General features: G+C 43.6%; 1 protein-coding gene and 1 long non-coding RNA gene across 5 annotated transcripts in view; one reads left to right on the plus strand and one right to left on the minus strand.

The window, feature by feature from the left end:
- Positions 1–16,481, plus strand: part of SH3RF2 (SH3 domain containing ring finger 2) — a 151,714-nt gene that overhangs the window by 109,080 nt on the left and 26,153 nt on the right. For all 4 annotated transcript variants that reach the window (XM_055557146.1, XM_055557137.1, XM_055557155.1 and 1 more), the window contains 3 exons: positions 6,836–6,927; positions 8,392–8,562; positions 15,517–15,749. In XM_055557146.1, the coding sequence (XP_055413121.1) occupies positions 6,836–6,927; positions 8,392–8,562; positions 15,517–15,749 (496 nt within the window). The remainder of the gene's footprint in view (positions 1–6,835; positions 6,928–8,391; positions 8,563–15,516; positions 15,750–16,481) is intronic.
- LOC129634836 (uncharacterized) lies at positions 6,744–8,441 on the minus strand. The gene is made up of 2 exons (XR_008705933.1): positions 8,358–8,441; positions 6,744–6,920 (listed from the first exon to the last, which is right to left on the minus strand). It is a non-coding gene; the product is annotated as an uncharacterized LOC129634836 (long non-coding RNA).

Genomic DNA, 16,481 nt, shown 5'->3' on the forward strand with positions numbered 1-16,481 from the left:
CTTCCTTCAAAAGAAGGAAAAAATGCTTTTAGATCATTGCAGAAATTCCCACCTACATTCTCAAATACCAGCACTTTCTCTCATCCTGCTCAGATCCCCGGATCCTACCCCAGGAAGCACCAGAGCCTAGAGGACCACAAAGGTAGCCTCACAAACACTTTGTGGCATGGGGACCTGAGGTCATAAGTGACCTCAGGAAACCACCCACCAGAGGCCCTTTCGTTCAGACAGGCTGGGCCTGTGTCTTGAATACCACTGACAGGAACAGACCTGCCTTCCTCAGAAGCTGGCCATCTACCCGGCTGTCTTCGTTTACCGGGTGGGGCCTTCGTCTCTGTCTTGTTCTGGCTGTCCTTCCTCCCTGGCTTTATCTCGCTCTTACTCCATTCATTCATTCATTTTTGTTTTCACCTTACTCATGGAACCTCTGTCTGATCCCTAGGTATCCACATTTGATTTTTCCCATATTCAGGTGGCCCCCTGACATATGAGGATCACTAGCCCACTGTTAGGTTAACCTATCACCCCTATATCCTTTGCTGACTAATTCCAGTGCTTGGGCTGGGTCAAGCTAAGGTCACTTCCTGCCAGCTAGATTATATAGTCATATTTTTTAACAGCTTTATTGAGTTATAGTTACATACAATAAAGTTCAATGATTTTAAGTGTACAGCTCAATGACTTGGCAGATGTTAAAAGGCATGTGATGACTACTGAAACCGAGATATAGAATATTTCTATCACCCTCAAAAGTTCCCTTTTGTGCCCCTTTGCAATGAATCATCTCTCCCCATCCCTGGCTCTTGGCAGTTCTTAACCTATCACTACAGAATATGTAGTTTTGTGTGTCCTGCTGCTTTCACTTAGGATGATGTTAAGATTCATCCACATCATTGCATGTATTGCTGAGGGGTTTTCCATGGTGTTTGTACCCCAGTTTGTTCACTCACCAGTTGATTGGCATTCAGGTTGTTTTCAGCTTCTAGCTAAAATGAATAAAGCTGCTATGAACATTCCTGTACAGATCCTTGTATGGACATACGTTTGCATTTCTCTTAAGTAAAAACCTGTGAGTAGGATTGCAGTGTGCTAAATGTATACTTTAATAAAAATGGCCAATTCATTGTCCTGTGGCACCCACCAGGAGCAAATAAGAATTCTAATTGTTCCACACCCTCACTGACACTTGGTATGGTCAGTCTTTTTAATTTCAGCCATTCTCATAGGTGTGTAGTAGTATCTCACGGTTTTAATTTGCATTTTCCTGATTATTGTTGATGTTGAACATTTTTCCATGTGCTTACTGGCCACTCAATATTTTGTGATGTCCTTTGCTCATTTTAAAAAATCCATTTGGCTGCAGCAGGTCTGAGTTGCGGGCATGTAGAGTCTTTGTTGTACCATGGAGAATCTTTCATTGCATCAAATGGACTCTCTGGTTGCGGCACGCCAGCTCGGTAGTTGCAGCCCATGGGCTTAGTTGCTCTGTGGCATGTGGGTCTTAGCTCCCCACCCAGGGATCAAGGCCACATTTCTTGCATTGCAAGATGGATTCTTAACCACTGGACCACCAGGGAAGTCCCTTTTGCCCATCTTTTAATTGGGTTATTTGTCTTCTGAATGAGTTATAAGAGTTTCCCCAGTTTTAATCTCCCCTTTCTTCTTCCTTCCTCTATCCCCCTGGATCTTTCTCTTTCCCCCATGTGTCTTTGTCCCAGTTTCTGACTCTCTCCCCCACTCTCAGAGCTGTCCACCGTCTCCCTCTCTCCCTCCTTCTCCTTCCCCACTTGTATTTTCCCTTTTCCTCCCTGACACCTCAAACTGAAAATCTGGCCTCCCTTCCCATTTCACCTCAGAAAGAAATCCAACACAAACCCAGTGATTTCAGTTCTGGCAGGTTTCCCTGTTCCAATTAGGAGTAAAATACCCATCTCTCCAGCTGAAGACCTAGAGAAGTAAAAAGAGAACTTCTTTAGGTGTAATGGAAGGATGGTTTTCTTTGCATTCTGGCATCTTCCTCCTCTGTAAATGATTAATAGTGCTTATGGGTCGTAGGACTTTTTACTCAAGCATAACAATGGAAAGTCACAGGTGTTATGTGAAGTTCATCCTGCTTAATCAGTGATGCAACAGCCTTCACAAACATAAGATTAGTTGTTCACATAACGAGGCTCTCCCTTGGAACCTCTCCCAATCCCAGAAGGATTATATCTTGCCCAGTTGCAGGGGAGGAGCAGCCTAGCCCAAAGCCGGCAGCTTGTTTGAGGGAACCAGTGTGACAATGTTTGATTGCAAAGTTCACAACACTTTATGAAGTATTAGAGACTTTCAGATGGATGACCAAGGAATGGTCTAAGGTTGTTTTTTTTTTTTAATAAAATTTTAAAGGTCATATTCCACTTACAGTTATATTGGCTGTATCCCCTATGTTGTAAATACATCCTGTAGACTATCTTATACCCCAATAACTTGTACCTCCCACTCCCCCTCCCCCACCCCTATATCGTCCCTCCCCACTCTTCACACTGGTAGCCCCAAGTTTGTTCTCTGTATCTGTGAGTCTGCTCTCTTTTTGTTATAGTCACTAGTTTGTTGTATTTTTTATATTCCACTGTTTATTGTTGTTGTTAGTCCCCAAGTCATGTCCCAACTCTTTTGCAACCCCATGGACTGTCACCTACCAACCAAGCTCCTCTGTCCATAGGATTTTCCAGGCAACAATATTGGAGTAGCTTGCAATTTCCTTCTCCAGGGGATCTTCCACATCTCCTGTACTGCAGGCAGATTCTTTACCACTGAGAAACCAGGGAAGCCCCCCAAATCTTAAAAATGTATTAATACAAGGAAAAAGCAATAGAACAGTGTCCATAATGTGGCATGTTCCTATAAATTAAAAAATAAACAGGTATAGATACATGATGTTGGTATATGCAGACGTACATTTTCCTGAAAAAATCACAAGAAAGCAGTAGCAGTGGTGAGATTTGGATAATAGAGTTATACAGCGAAAAGGGTACTAAGTAATATCATATAGTATTTGTCTTTCTCTTTCTTATTTCACTTAGCATAATGCCCTCCAAGTCCATCCATGTTGCTGCAAATAGCAAAATTTTGTTCTTTTTATGGCTGAGTAATATTCCACTGCGTGTGTATGTACCGTATGCTCATTGTCCATTCGTCTGTTGATGTACACTTACATTGCTTCCGTATCTTGGCGATTGTACAATATGCTGCTGTAAGCATTAGGGTGCATGTATCTTTTCAAATTAATGTTTTTGGTTTTTTTGGACATGCACTCAGGAGTCAAATTGCTGGGTCATATGGTAGTTCTATTTTAAATTTTCTGAGAAACTTCCATACTGTTTTCCACAGTGGCTTCACCAGTTTACATTCCCACCAACAGTGTATGAGGGTTTCCTTTTCCTCATGTTCTCACCAACATTTGTTATTTGTGATCCATTCTGGCTGGTATGAGGTGATATGTCACTGTGGTTTTGATTTGCATTTCCCTAATGATTAGCAGCGTTGAGCATCTTTTCATGTGCCTGTTTACCATCTGCATTTAATGTCGATTCCATTCTTCTGTCCATTTTTTAATCATATCATTTTGTTTTTTTACTGTTGAGTTGTGTGGGCTATTTATATATGTTGAATATTAACCTCTTACTGGTCATATAATTTACAAATACCTTCTCCCATTCAGTAGGCTGTCTTTTTATTTTGTCAATGGTTACCTTTGCTGTGCAAAAACTTTTTTTAACTAGGTCCCATTTGTTTATTTTTGCTTTTATTTCCTTTACTTTAGGAGACAGATCCAAAAATATTGGTACAATTTATATCAAAGAGTTTTCTGTCTATATTTTACTCTAAGTTTTATCGTATCCAGTGTTACATTTAGGTCTTTAATCCTTTTTGAGTTTATTTTTGTACATGGTATTTGACAATGTTCTGATTTCTTTTACATGTAGCTGTCCAGTTTTCTCAACATCATTTATTGAAAAGACTGTCTTTTCTACATTGTATATTCTTGATTCTTTTGTCATAGACTAATTGAATATAAGTACGTAGATTTATTTCCGGGCTCTCGAACCTGTTCCATTGATCTGTGTGTCTGTTTTTGTCCCAGTACCATTTTTTTTTTACTGTAACTTTGTACTGTAATCTGAGGTCAAGGATTGTCATCCCTCCAGCTCTGTTCTTCTTTCTCAAGATTGTTTTGGCTATTTGGAGTCTTTTGTGTTTCATACAGATTTTTAAATTATTTTAGGTCTGTAAAAAAAAATTGCCTTTGATATTTTGATAGGGATTGCAGTGAATCTGTGGGTTACCTTAGGTAGTGTGGTGATTTTAATAATATTGATTCCCCACCAAGTTGGACTGTTTCCTGAACTCTTCTGATCTTTCATTGTTAGTGTATAGAAATGCAACAAATTCTGTATATGAATTTTGTAACCTGCAACTTTACTACTAGAGCTCTTGATGAGCTCTGAGCTATAGTAGTTTTTCTGGTGGAGTCTTTAGGATTTTCCATGTATAGTATCATGTCACCTGCAGACAGTAACAGTTTCACTTCTTCCTTTTCAATTTGGATTCCTTTTATTTCTTTTTTTCTCTGGTTGCTGTGGCTAGGACTTCCAAAACTGTGTTGAACAGAAGTGGTGAGAATGGACCTCCTTGTCTTATTCCTGATCTTAGAGGAAATACTTTCAGCTTTTCACCATTAAATATGATGCTAACTGTGGGTTTGTCATATATGGCCTTTATTATGTTGAAGTATGTTCCTTCTATGAATGCTCTCTGGAGAGTTTTTATCATAATGGGTGTCAAACTTTATAAAAAGCTTTTCGTACATGTATTGAGATAATCATATGGTTTGGGACTTTTTAAAAAGCTTATTAAAATATAATTTATATACCATATCATATTTTACATACCATAAAATATATTTTACATTTAACCCATTTAAGATATATACATAGAACTATGTAATGTTTCTTGTGTCTTGCTTTTTTCAATTAGCATAATGTTTTCACAGTTTATCCATGTTCTGGCATATATCAGTACTTCATTTCTTTTGTGGTTGAATAATTTCCATTTTATAGATATTATTCCATTGTGTAGATATACCATGTTTTCTTTATTCATTCTTCAGCCAGTAGACATTTAGGTTATTTCCACCTTTTGTCTATTATAAATAATACTGCTATAAAATTCACATACAAGCTTTGGTGCAGATGTATGTTTTCATTTCTCTTGGATGTCAGACTTAGTGAATCATATGGTAACTTTAGGAGTTATTTGAGGGACTGCAAAACTATTTTCCAAAGGGCTGGAACCATTTTACATTTCCACCAACACTGTATGAGGGTTTAGATTTCTCTATTCTCTTGCCAACCCTTCTTACTATCTAACTGGAATGGTTTTCTGATCCTATAACTGAATTGAAACATCACACATACATACACAACCATACAAACATTTATACAACCATTGGCACAGACACACACACAAAACTATGTCCATGCCTTCTTGCACACACCTCTAGAGTTCATAGACATACATACAGAATTCCAGATAGACATTCACAACCATACATACATATATCACACATAGCATACATGCTTATCTGACCCACGTGCATTAACATAATAAGACATACAATAGACCAGTGCCATCAAACATGTACATACAATTGTCACAGGTTCTGAATAAACATACACACTTGTACATACATACTCAGTAATGGATTCACAACTGCTCAAACACACATTCTTCAAATAATAGTTGTACCCACAAAGCACAGTCCTAAAAAGGCACATATATGTAGTTATCATCACTTAAAGGTAGATAACTGAAGACTGGTTGAATGTATTTACTTTGGATGGCATGGAGATTTCATTAATATTTGGTGTAGTGGGTAGAAAGATGTTTTCATTCATTCATTAAGTTACAAGTAACATATTAAGCATATAAGAAACACAAAGATAAACAAGACATAGTCCCTTCCTCATGAACTTGTAGTCTAGTGATGGGGGATGGTCAGTAAATAAACAAGGAAACAATCACAGTCTTTGATACGTGCTGAGAAGAAAATAAGCAAGGTAAGACATTAGATAATAAGAGAAGCCTCAGGATAGTTAGCAATTTCCAGATGCTTTTAGAATTTTTGCTCCCTCTTTCAGCCTGGAAAAGTGAAGAGGTTGCAGATTCACCATCATTAAGTCACAGGATAAACTGGGGGGTGTGTGTGTGTGTGTGCGCGCGCGTGTGTGTGTGTGTAAATACTAACATTAGTGAGAGTGTGGGCTCAGGACCTGGAGTACCTGGTTTTAAATGTTGGTTCATTCTAGTTGAGTGATTTTTCTCTTTCCCTCAGTTTCTCATCCAAAAATAGGGATGATAATAGTTCCTTTAATAAGGATTAAACTAGCTGATACTTATGAAGCACTTAAAACTGCCTGGCGAGTGTTCTCAACATTAGCCATCATATCATTTTTCGAGAACAGGTTTTCTTAGAGGGAGGTGAGTGCACTAGAAAATGGGTGGAGAGGGGCTCGGGGAACATAAGGAAGAGCCTGACAGTGCTCTGTTGACTGTAAATTGAATGGGCCTTCATCCCAAGCCTTATCTGAGCAGTCTTTTGGAATGTGACCCTGGCATACCACCCCAACAGACCATAAACCAATCCACCACCACTCTGCTCTGCCCACAGCCACAAACCACAGAGAAAAAGACACACGATGGGTGGTGCTGGGCGTGCCTGTTGGTTTTTAGTTGCGTCAGAATGCAGCAGCTCTGCTGTGGTTCTGGCTCCTAATGCTTGTTGTTTCTGCAGGTCAGCACCTATCACCCTGCACCTGCCTCCCCAGGACATTCCACGGCCATTGTCAGTCTTCCTGGCTCCCAGCAACACCTCTCAGCTAACATGTGAGTAAGAAAAAAAAAATAATGAGTTCAACCCTCCACTCCTGGTCCTGGCACAGAGCGGTCATCTTTGCCATCCTTCTCTCATCGAGCATCCCCCATCCCCAACCATCCCATGCAGAGAAACAACAGCTTCCCTTCCTTTACAATGTCCAAAGGAAATAATGATGAAAAATACAAATTACCGAACTACATCATCCTGGCTCATTATTTTACAAAAGCAGAAAGAGACTAGATTATGTACCAAAACCCTACAGGGAGATTGGGTACTGAGCAATTTCTGTTGTCTTTCTTTAGATTCACAATGCTTGGTCATCAGTAGATGCTGCTTTATCAGTGAGAAATAAATATAACATTTCAGGAGGGAAAGAAATCTTGCAGATGAGAACATTCTCCTAGCCCCTTTGATAAAACCTTTCAGTGCCTCAAAGTCCCTAGAGCAGCTGTCCCCAACCTCTGGGCTCTAATGCTGATGATCTGAGGTGGAGCTGGTATAATAATAATAGAGATAAAGTGCACAATAAATGTACTTTGTGCACTTGAACGTGTACTTGAATCATCCTGAAACCATCCCACTGGCGCCAAAAAGGTTGGAAACTGCTGCCTTAGCGTCTGTCCAGCTCGAAGTCATACACTTTTAACCCCAAATCTGGGAAGCCAAAGTGGGTTATTTTTAATGCCTTTAGTTGGGTAATTATTCTCCTTCCAAAGCCGAACTACTCCCCAGGGTCTTTATTCCCCAGCTCATACCTGGATGTTATCTACCCAAGCTACTCTGTGGACTTCAGAGTGGAAAATCACTGCTCCAACCCAAGAACATTTCTACCACGTTTCAAGCCCATCTTTCTCCATCCCACAATGCAGCCAATATTCATTCCACTGTGTGCCAAAACACTGAAATTAACCCTTGCCTCCTACTTCCCCATGTCCATCTCCTGCCTACATTAAGCTAGCATCTTGGGGGTCAGACACGTCACTACCCTCAGGAGAGGAAATGGATCAGAGAGGCTTCTATGCTGACCCCTCGGTTCCCTGAACCTTGATGGCTGTGACCACTGTCTTGAGGGTACTCTAAGCAGTGTGAACAAGCATCCTAGATAGAACTATCACTTTCAGGCTTTCGACCCGACTCTGCCACTGACTCCTGGTCACCAACTCCTTTCTCTATTCTCAGCTAGTTTCCCCAGTGTCAAAATACTGATGTGACCTCAGTGAGTGACTTGGAGCTTCAGAGCACACTATGGAGGAGTGAGGAGATGGAGGGGGCAGGGATTTGGGCCCCTCCACTGCAACTTCAACAAGGTTCCACCATTTCCATCTGCCTTACATAGTGAGGTTTCAATTCTTAAAGGATGTTTAGTGCTAACCACTGGGTTAGGACTCTGAGTTTTCCTCTCCCTTCACCCTTTGCTGGTTCCACTAGGCACACTCACCAGCATCCTTCACCAGTTCCCTGTATTTCCCCAGGTTTGTAGCTCTGCACTCCTACTCAGCCCGTGGACCAGACGAACTGGACCTACAGAAGGGAGAGGGCGTCAGGGTCCTGGGCAAGTACCAGGATGGCTGGCTCAGGGGCGTCTCCTTGATGACCGGGCGAGTTGGCATCTTCCCCAACAACTATGTCATCCCCATTTTCAGGTGCGTCCTCTCCAATCTCAGGCATCAGAGGGTTGGATCATCTAGGCCAGAGTCCATCTCTGAGTTGAATGGCTGAAAGACTCAATCCTTTCAGAGTGTGGGCTAAGAAACAATTTTTGCTTCACTATCCTCCTAATGCTTAATTAAAAAAAAAAAAAGTAAAATGGTTATCTTTTAAATAGCTCTTCACATTTTACAAGTATTGATACTTTTGCATCTTTTAACTCTTTGGCTATGCTCAAGTATCCCAATAGGTGGGTGTTATTTTACAGATGATGAAAGTGATGTGCAGTTAACCAGCCTGCTCAAGAGCTAGACTTCAGTTCTACTGTACAACCCCCACAAATCGCACTTCACTGTCTTCACCCAGACACTCCATAATCATAGAACAAGGGGAAAGCCCAATGATCAGAAGACCTCTGGGAGCACCTTAGGAGACATCCCAGGATGTGGTGCCATTAGGCAGGGTTTTCGTGACTCAGACCACTACCCATACATCCAACCCCCGAGTCACGTGCTAGTTACCCTGCAGGTCTTCCTTCCAAACAGCTTTCCCAACCTTTTTCATTCTCTGGCACATGCATCAATTGCACTGCTGCACAGTTTGTCCAGCCACCTCATACAACCACAAGTAAACAGAGGCCCCCAAAACTATCCATGGCTCCTCCTGTAAGTCCAGGTGCTACCCCCACCCCCTATAAGTCCAGGCAAAGCCTATCACAAGGTACCAAGCCCCTTACCACACATAAACACTACCTTTATGACATACCAGAGAGTCATAACTCCAAGGAAAGGGACAATCCCATTGTTCTCTATGGGGGTCAGAGCAGGAGTCATATATGGCCAGTTTGGGGAACCTTCCTGTAGGTGGGCAGTGTGTCCAGAGGAGGGCTGCAATGGTGAGGAAATAGAAGCTACATCACTAGATAAACCTAGAAAGACACTAGGATTCTTTGAGTGCAGAAGACAAGGGTCAGAGAGACCATAATAGACTGTGTAGATCAGGAAGTAGGCTGGTTCCCTCAGGGGACAGTGAACCAGTGAATACAACTTAGAAGATTCTGGTTCAATAAAAGACTGCACTTGCTTTTATTGAGGTGGCGAATCCCCTTTCTAGATAGAATACAGGCAAAGTGTGGGTACCAATAGATCCAGGCAAAAAGATTTCTTTGCATGCCAGAAAGTTGGAATAGAGGGTCATAGTTACTCCCTTCAGTTGTTCTTGGAATTTGTTAGAAATTTGCAAAATCCCCAAAGGCAAACTAAGGATGCCTATAACTGATGCTTTAATCCATTTAGTTAGCAAATATATACTAAGCACAGTAGGTTAGGCACCCTTCTAGACACTGGAGAAACACCAGTGAACAAAATACACAGAAATCTCTGCCCACTGGAGCTTATACTCTGGTGGGATGGACAGAAAATAAATAGACGTGTAAGGAATATAAATGGTATGCTGATGATAAGGTCTAAGGAGAAAAAATAAGTCAGGAAAGGGGGATAGAATTTATGTGAGGGTGACTACAATGTTAATAGTCTGGTCAGGGTGGGCTGGCTGAGCGGTGAGAAGGAAGAATGGAGGGATGCGGGAAGTGTTTTCCAGGCCCAAGGAACAGCGAGGACAGATCAAAGGCCCCGGGGAAGGAGCATACTGACATGAAGGCCGAGAGGACTGGATTAGGGAAGTGAGAGGGGGCTCGTAGGAGATGAGGCCAGAGTGGTAACAGGGATTCAGATTCAGAATCTGCTCAGTCATAATGAGGAATGTGACTTCAACCATGTTATAGGGCTTGGAGCAGAAGCATTGACATGATCTAACTTGTGTTGTAATCAGAACCCCTCCGGTTGCTGGGTTGAGAGTGAACTGTAGACAGGAAAGGTGGAAGCAGAGAGACTAGTTAAGCGGATATGGTAAGAATCCGGGGGGTGAGGGTGCGGGGGAGCTGGGGCGGGGGGTGTTGACGGTGAAATGAACAAAGGTGCTGGCTGTGGAGGGAGGGAGGGGGCGGTGGTTAGATTTTGGTTTATTCTAAAGGTAGAAACAATAGGATTTTCTGACAAATCCAATTCTGGGTGTAAAAAGAGAGGATTCAAAGTGAGTCCTGAGTAACTGAAGACAAGGTTGCCTTTTACTGAGATGGAGTAAATCCAAAAGAGAACAAACAGGTTTTGAGGTGTTAGTGAGGGGAAGCAAAAGCCTGATTTGCAGCACATTGTCTCAGATGCCTTAGTATTCCTAGTAAATGGTTGCATCTATACAAGTCTAGCATTTAAGAAAGAAGTCTAAGCTTAAGATGAAAGCCCAAAGACTAGATGAAATCATCAAGGTAGGATCCGTCGTGGTGGAGAGAATGACAGTGAGCCGGGAGCTCAGTTCCTCAGGGAAACAGGGAAAGTAATGTCTGCAACAAGGCAGAGTAGGAGATGGTAGAGTCTGCTTTTGTGAGTCCAAGCTGGGAAGTCTTGAGGACAATGGGAGGATAGTTCAGAAGTGACAGAGAAGCGCAAAGACCTACCTTAACTCATGAACAGTCTTCCATGGAAGAAACTATCATGAACTCTCTAGGGCCATCTCTACTACTCTAGTGGGGCATTTGTATCAGGCCTTAGCCTGAAGTCCTGATTATTCCACAAAAAACCATTAAAGTAAGAGTCATTGTATAATTCATTATCCAAACTAGGTAGGACATTTTTGAGATAGAAGAGGGACACTACCAGGAGAGCAGGTGTAAACTGAGATTCTCCCTGGAAAATCTGGACTTAAGATCATCCTAACTAGAATGCACATGGGACTCTGTTCCAGTGTAGTTCAAGGCTCCAGTTTCCTATTCTCGCCTTGGCTTTTCTCCAAGGTAGATCTATTCTTGGGCAAACGATGAGCTTCTGGACTCGCTCTATCCGAGGTGGCCGTGTGTCAGATGGTGGATGGATGTTCAGCAGCACCATAGGTGGCCATGAGGCCCTCCGCACCCCTGGCTCATAGAAACCTGACTATGTGCATATATTGAGATGCTGCTGATGCTGATGGGTGTGTTTGCTTCCAGGAAATCAGCATTTCCAAAAGGAAAGTCACTGTCACCATATAATCTCCTTAGGGCTATTAGTTGACAGCAGATCAATGCTTTCTCTGTGTGTTATGTTTTCTCTGAAGCCTCCCAGATGCAGAGAAAGTTTCCATCCCCAAAACCTTGGATGCAGATGACACGCTCAGTTTGTCTATCTAGGGGCAGCTCACCCTTGTTCTTAATAACCCTTCCCATTGCGGGAGGCTTGGTTCCTCCCAGTTCTCAGGGCTAAATGAGGCCATCCTTTGTCAGTGGAGTTTCTGCTACTGAGTGGGTTGGACTACATGTGCGAGGTCCCTTTCTGCTCTTTGGTTCTGTGTGAGTGAGAGGTTTTCCCCCCATTTTCATTGTGTGTTTGCAGAGATGGCTCTGCACTACCTCCAGCCCCCATGGTGTACAGGACTGCCTTTTCTAAGACAGCCAGACCTCCAAGGTGTGAGGTGCCCTCTGAGATTTGAACTTTCGCTCTTAATCAGCATCATCTCCTAATGCATTGAGCCAGACAGAGTCTGGGGATCAACTGAGAGACCAGAGCTGACCAAAATGCGAGGGTTTTGGTTTACAGCTCAGCAAGTAAGCCTTTTAATTACCAAAAGAGGAGAGGCTGCTGTGGTGTGTGAAGCTCCAGCGCTCTGTGCTTGAGGGTAATGCCAGCCTATCCAGCTGTGCTGACCACACCTAGATCTCTGCCACCACGACCTATTCCCCAGATCCCAGAGATAGCCCGTGGGTTGAGGGTACACAACACTTGTCACGTTTTCATTCAGGCCCTTCGTAACAGCACCTACATGCTTTTGGGTTTCCTCCTCCACACCCAGTCTCAATGGAGGCGTGTTTCCTCCCATTTTAGAAGCTGCAGAAACCAGCTCCTCCCCATTCCTTCTCCTCCTCTTCACTCTCCCTCTCCCCTCCCCGTCCTCCCCAACCTCCTCAGCTCATCACCACAGCTGAGGGACAGGCTTAGCCTCTCAGAACTTGGGAATGGGAACAAGGAAGGAACAAGGAAGGAAAGCACATGGGCCAAGTTGAAGACCGTTCATGGTGGGCACTCAAGCAGCAGCCCCTGATCAGACACTCCCCGCCTCAGACTCCTGCCTCACTAGTCTCAGAAGCTTCCCTAGGATCCTGTTTCCAAGCTCTTTCCACTCCTTTCTGTCCTCCCAATAAATGCCTTTCTGCCCAGTAAGCTGGGATATTTCTCTTTCAGGCAGCCTTCACCAGACTCATATGCCATCCTGTTGCCTAAGGGGTAGAGAAAAGTGAGAGGTGGGCCACCACTCACTGTCCTTTAACTTGCTACACGGAACTGTATAAAGACTGCCACAGTGCAAGCCTTTGCCTTACCAAGAGGCTATGCCAGTACTGAGCAGGGTAGAGGGCACGTGTGTCAGCCCCCTTTCATGTACTGCACAAGTTCTTAAGGGCTTGTATCTCAGGTAGAAAGGAGGACACACTCAAAGCAGTGCAGTGGGGCAAACCAGAGGCAACACGCTCACCTCTGCCTTAAACCCAGGATGCCTTTCCGTCTCTCCATCTAGAAAACGGGGATCATAATGTCTGCAGATCTCGGGTGTCATGGGGCTTAATGAATATGTGTTAGCACAGCATTTTGATGTTAGAACATGCTGGGTAAGTGCTGAGGTTTTCTTTTTTGGCTGTGCTGGGTCTCTGGGTCCTCTTCATTGCTACTTGGGCTTTTTTCTAGTTGCAGTGAGCAGGAGCCACTCTAGTTGTGGCGCATGGGCTTCTCGTTGCAAAGCACAGGCTCTCGGGTGCTCAGGCTTTAGTCGTTGCAGCTCCTGGGCTCCAGAGCACCGGTTCAGCAGTTGTGGCACTTGGGCTCAGTTGCTCCCTCGTGGACCAGGGATCAAACCCATGTCTCCTGCACTGGCGGGCAGATTTGTTGCCCCTGGGCCACCATGGAAGCCCATGTTGATCTTTTTGCCAAAAAACATAGAGGGGTTCAGTGTTGGGAAGGGGACTTGAAATTTAGGAGTTTCTGGAATCCAGCCTCATGCTGGGCCCAGAAAAATGAGGTTGCACCTCAGTCTGTAAACAGTTGGCCAAAGAAAGGACTAGTCAAATAAGCCTGGCTCAGGCCTCATTAACTTTTCTGTACTTGCTGCCACTGCCACTGCCAACCATTTTGGAACCTGTCTTCCCTGTTGCTGGTCCATTTTGCAGCATCCTACACTTTGAGGTCTTTGTTTAAAACACAGGCAGGTGTAGACGCTGCTATGAAAGCCAGCGCTGGGGAGTTCTCTCAGCCCAGCCCTCATCTCCAGAATGTAGTCTGAGCTCTGACTGGTGGCTAGCCCACTCTGCTTCCCTGACTGCATCCCCAGAGACCAGAGAATGAAAGCTGTGGACAGAAACCCCCTCACCACAAGCATCTGTCCCCAGGGCATGTGGCTGCATATGCTTGATGGGCAGACTTGGCCACATTAAGTGGTGCCTTTCCCATCTTGTGCAACACTGGTGGCTTGTTATTAAACTATAGACACTTTTTTAAGAAAAAGGAGAAATAAGGGGAACTTACCTAAAGAGAAACCTGGAGGCATTGACAGGAAGGAAACTACATGGGGACATCTTTGTGCCAGGACCTTGGTTGAGTTGGTTACCTCCAGGGAATTAGCAGAGGTTACTGAATCAACAGAGTGACAAGGTGATTGATGGGCTACTCCACTGGGGCTGTGATGTTGGGGTAGGATGGGACAAGGACAAGAGAAACATGTACAGTGACAGCCATTCCCCATGGGGTTCATGGAGCTGCAGGCTGGAAAGCAATGGGCAAGAGATTGCTGTTTTCAAAATTTAAATACTATTCTTAAAAATTAGAGCCTAAGGCTGAAGGATTAGGTTTTGTGGAGGCATGTGTAGGGCCTACCACCTCCTTTGGTTTATTTATTTCAAGCAGGATGCAGGCTTTTCCAATTATGAATGCTCTGACTAGCCAGAAGGTAGTGTAGCTCAGTGATAAGAGCGTGGGTGACAAGGGCCAGCCTGGACCTGGGTTCAAATCTCAACTACCTGTAAATCTGTATTTTTTTTAATCTACAAAACAGTAGTATTTATAGTTGCTAACTCAGAAGGCTGTTCTGAAGAACCCATGAGATAATGTGGGCAAAGGACTTGGCCAATGCCAGATATACAGTGAAAGTGAAAGTATTAGTCACTCAGTCATGTCCGACTCTTTGTAACCCCATGGACTCCCCATGGAGCCTGCCAGGCTCCTCTGGAATTTTCCAGGCAAGAATACTGGAGTGGGTAGCCATTCCCTTCTCCAGGGGATTGTCTCAACCCAGGAATCGAGGCCAGGTCTCCTGCATTGCAAGCAGATTCTTTACCATCTGAGCCTAAGTGCTCAATATGTGTGACACAAAATGGCTGGCTTCAGTGCTAAGTGCATTATGGCAACCATTCAACACTTTAACAATATATGCAGATCACAGAAGATATAAGATAAGTCATATAAAATCTCTGCCTTCAAAGAGTTTAGAATCTAGTGGACAAGTCACTGAACAAACAAGAAACTGCCCCTCCAAAGTGAGATGAGCACATACAAGGTCTTAAACTCAGGGCTGAAGGAACGTGGGGTGAGGAGTGATCAGAGCTGGAGGGAAAGAAGGTGAAATTCAAGTCTTCTTGTCCCACCAGGCCTCAGTAGGAGACCTCGTCCCTCCCTTAGTGTACCCACACAGTTATCCAGGTGTGGGAGCTGAGGCCTCTGTAGTTAAGATCTGTGTAGTATGTATATATGGGTAGGAGCAGGTGAGGAGCTGCCACATGTGGTATATGGTTGGGAGCTGACTGTGGTATATGGTTGGACTCTTGACTGAACTTTTTCTTTTTCTATTTCTTCTTTTTAAAAAAAAAATTGCACAACCAGAAAGACATCTAGCGTTCCAGACTCCCGAAGTCCTGGTCTCTACACCGCATGGACGTTATCCACCTCCTCTGTGTCCTCTCAAGGCAGTATTTCAGACAGTGATCCCCGGCAGAGCCGGCCCTTCAAGTCCGTCTTCGTGCCCACGGCCATAGTCAACCCTGTGCGGAGCCCAGCCAGCCTGGGGACCCTAGGGCAGGGCTCTCTCCGCAAAGGACGAGGTAGCATGAGAAAGAGTAAGTAGTGGCGGAGAGGTACGTGCCTAGACCTAAGGGATGGGGGCGATCTCACTCTGGGCAAACAGAGTAGTTTTGGGGGTTTGTTCTTTTTTTTTTTTTTTTTGCTAAAACAAGGATTTTTGCTTTAAGGTTGCTTTACATTTCCCAAATATCAAGTTGTTTTATTAGGTTAAGCAAGACAGACTCAAGGTCACAGCCCTCAGTCTACACACACACACACACTGATTGGGATGATACCAGCCCTGAGTACCAACATGTAATTAGAATATGGCCTAGGTTGGATGCTGGTTCTTATTAAGACAGAACGACCAAAGCACTTGCTGGATCAGTGTTTCTCAAACTGTGTTCCGTGGAAACCCTCAGGGGGTACCAAAAGGGAAATGAAGGATGCAGGGGAGGAGGAAAAGAGGAGTTGATGCTAAGAGCCCCTGAATCCCACTTTGTTTAACTAATATATGTACAAGTTTAAAAAATTATATTGTACAAAATTACATTATATTGTACAAATATATCCTTCCAATCCTTCACCCTCAGTCCCAAGTTCTCATCCATGTACATGCATACCATGTAATCTTAATACACTGTTCTTCACCTTGCTTTTATTTTTATATAACATCCACATTGCACGCATGGCAGTTACATAACTTCCCTCATCTTAAAAGTCATGCTTTTATCTTCTAATATATTGAACCTCTGCATAAGACTTCATTTTGGGGGTTCTAAAAAGTT

The sequence above is a fragment of the Bubalus kerabau genome, chromosome 1 (assembly GCF_029407905.1).
Source record: "Bubalus kerabau isolate K-KA32 ecotype Philippines breed swamp buffalo chromosome 1, PCC_UOA_SB_1v2, whole genome shotgun sequence".
Lineage (NCBI taxonomy): Eukaryota > Metazoa > Chordata > Mammalia > Artiodactyla > Bovidae > Bubalus > Bubalus kerabau.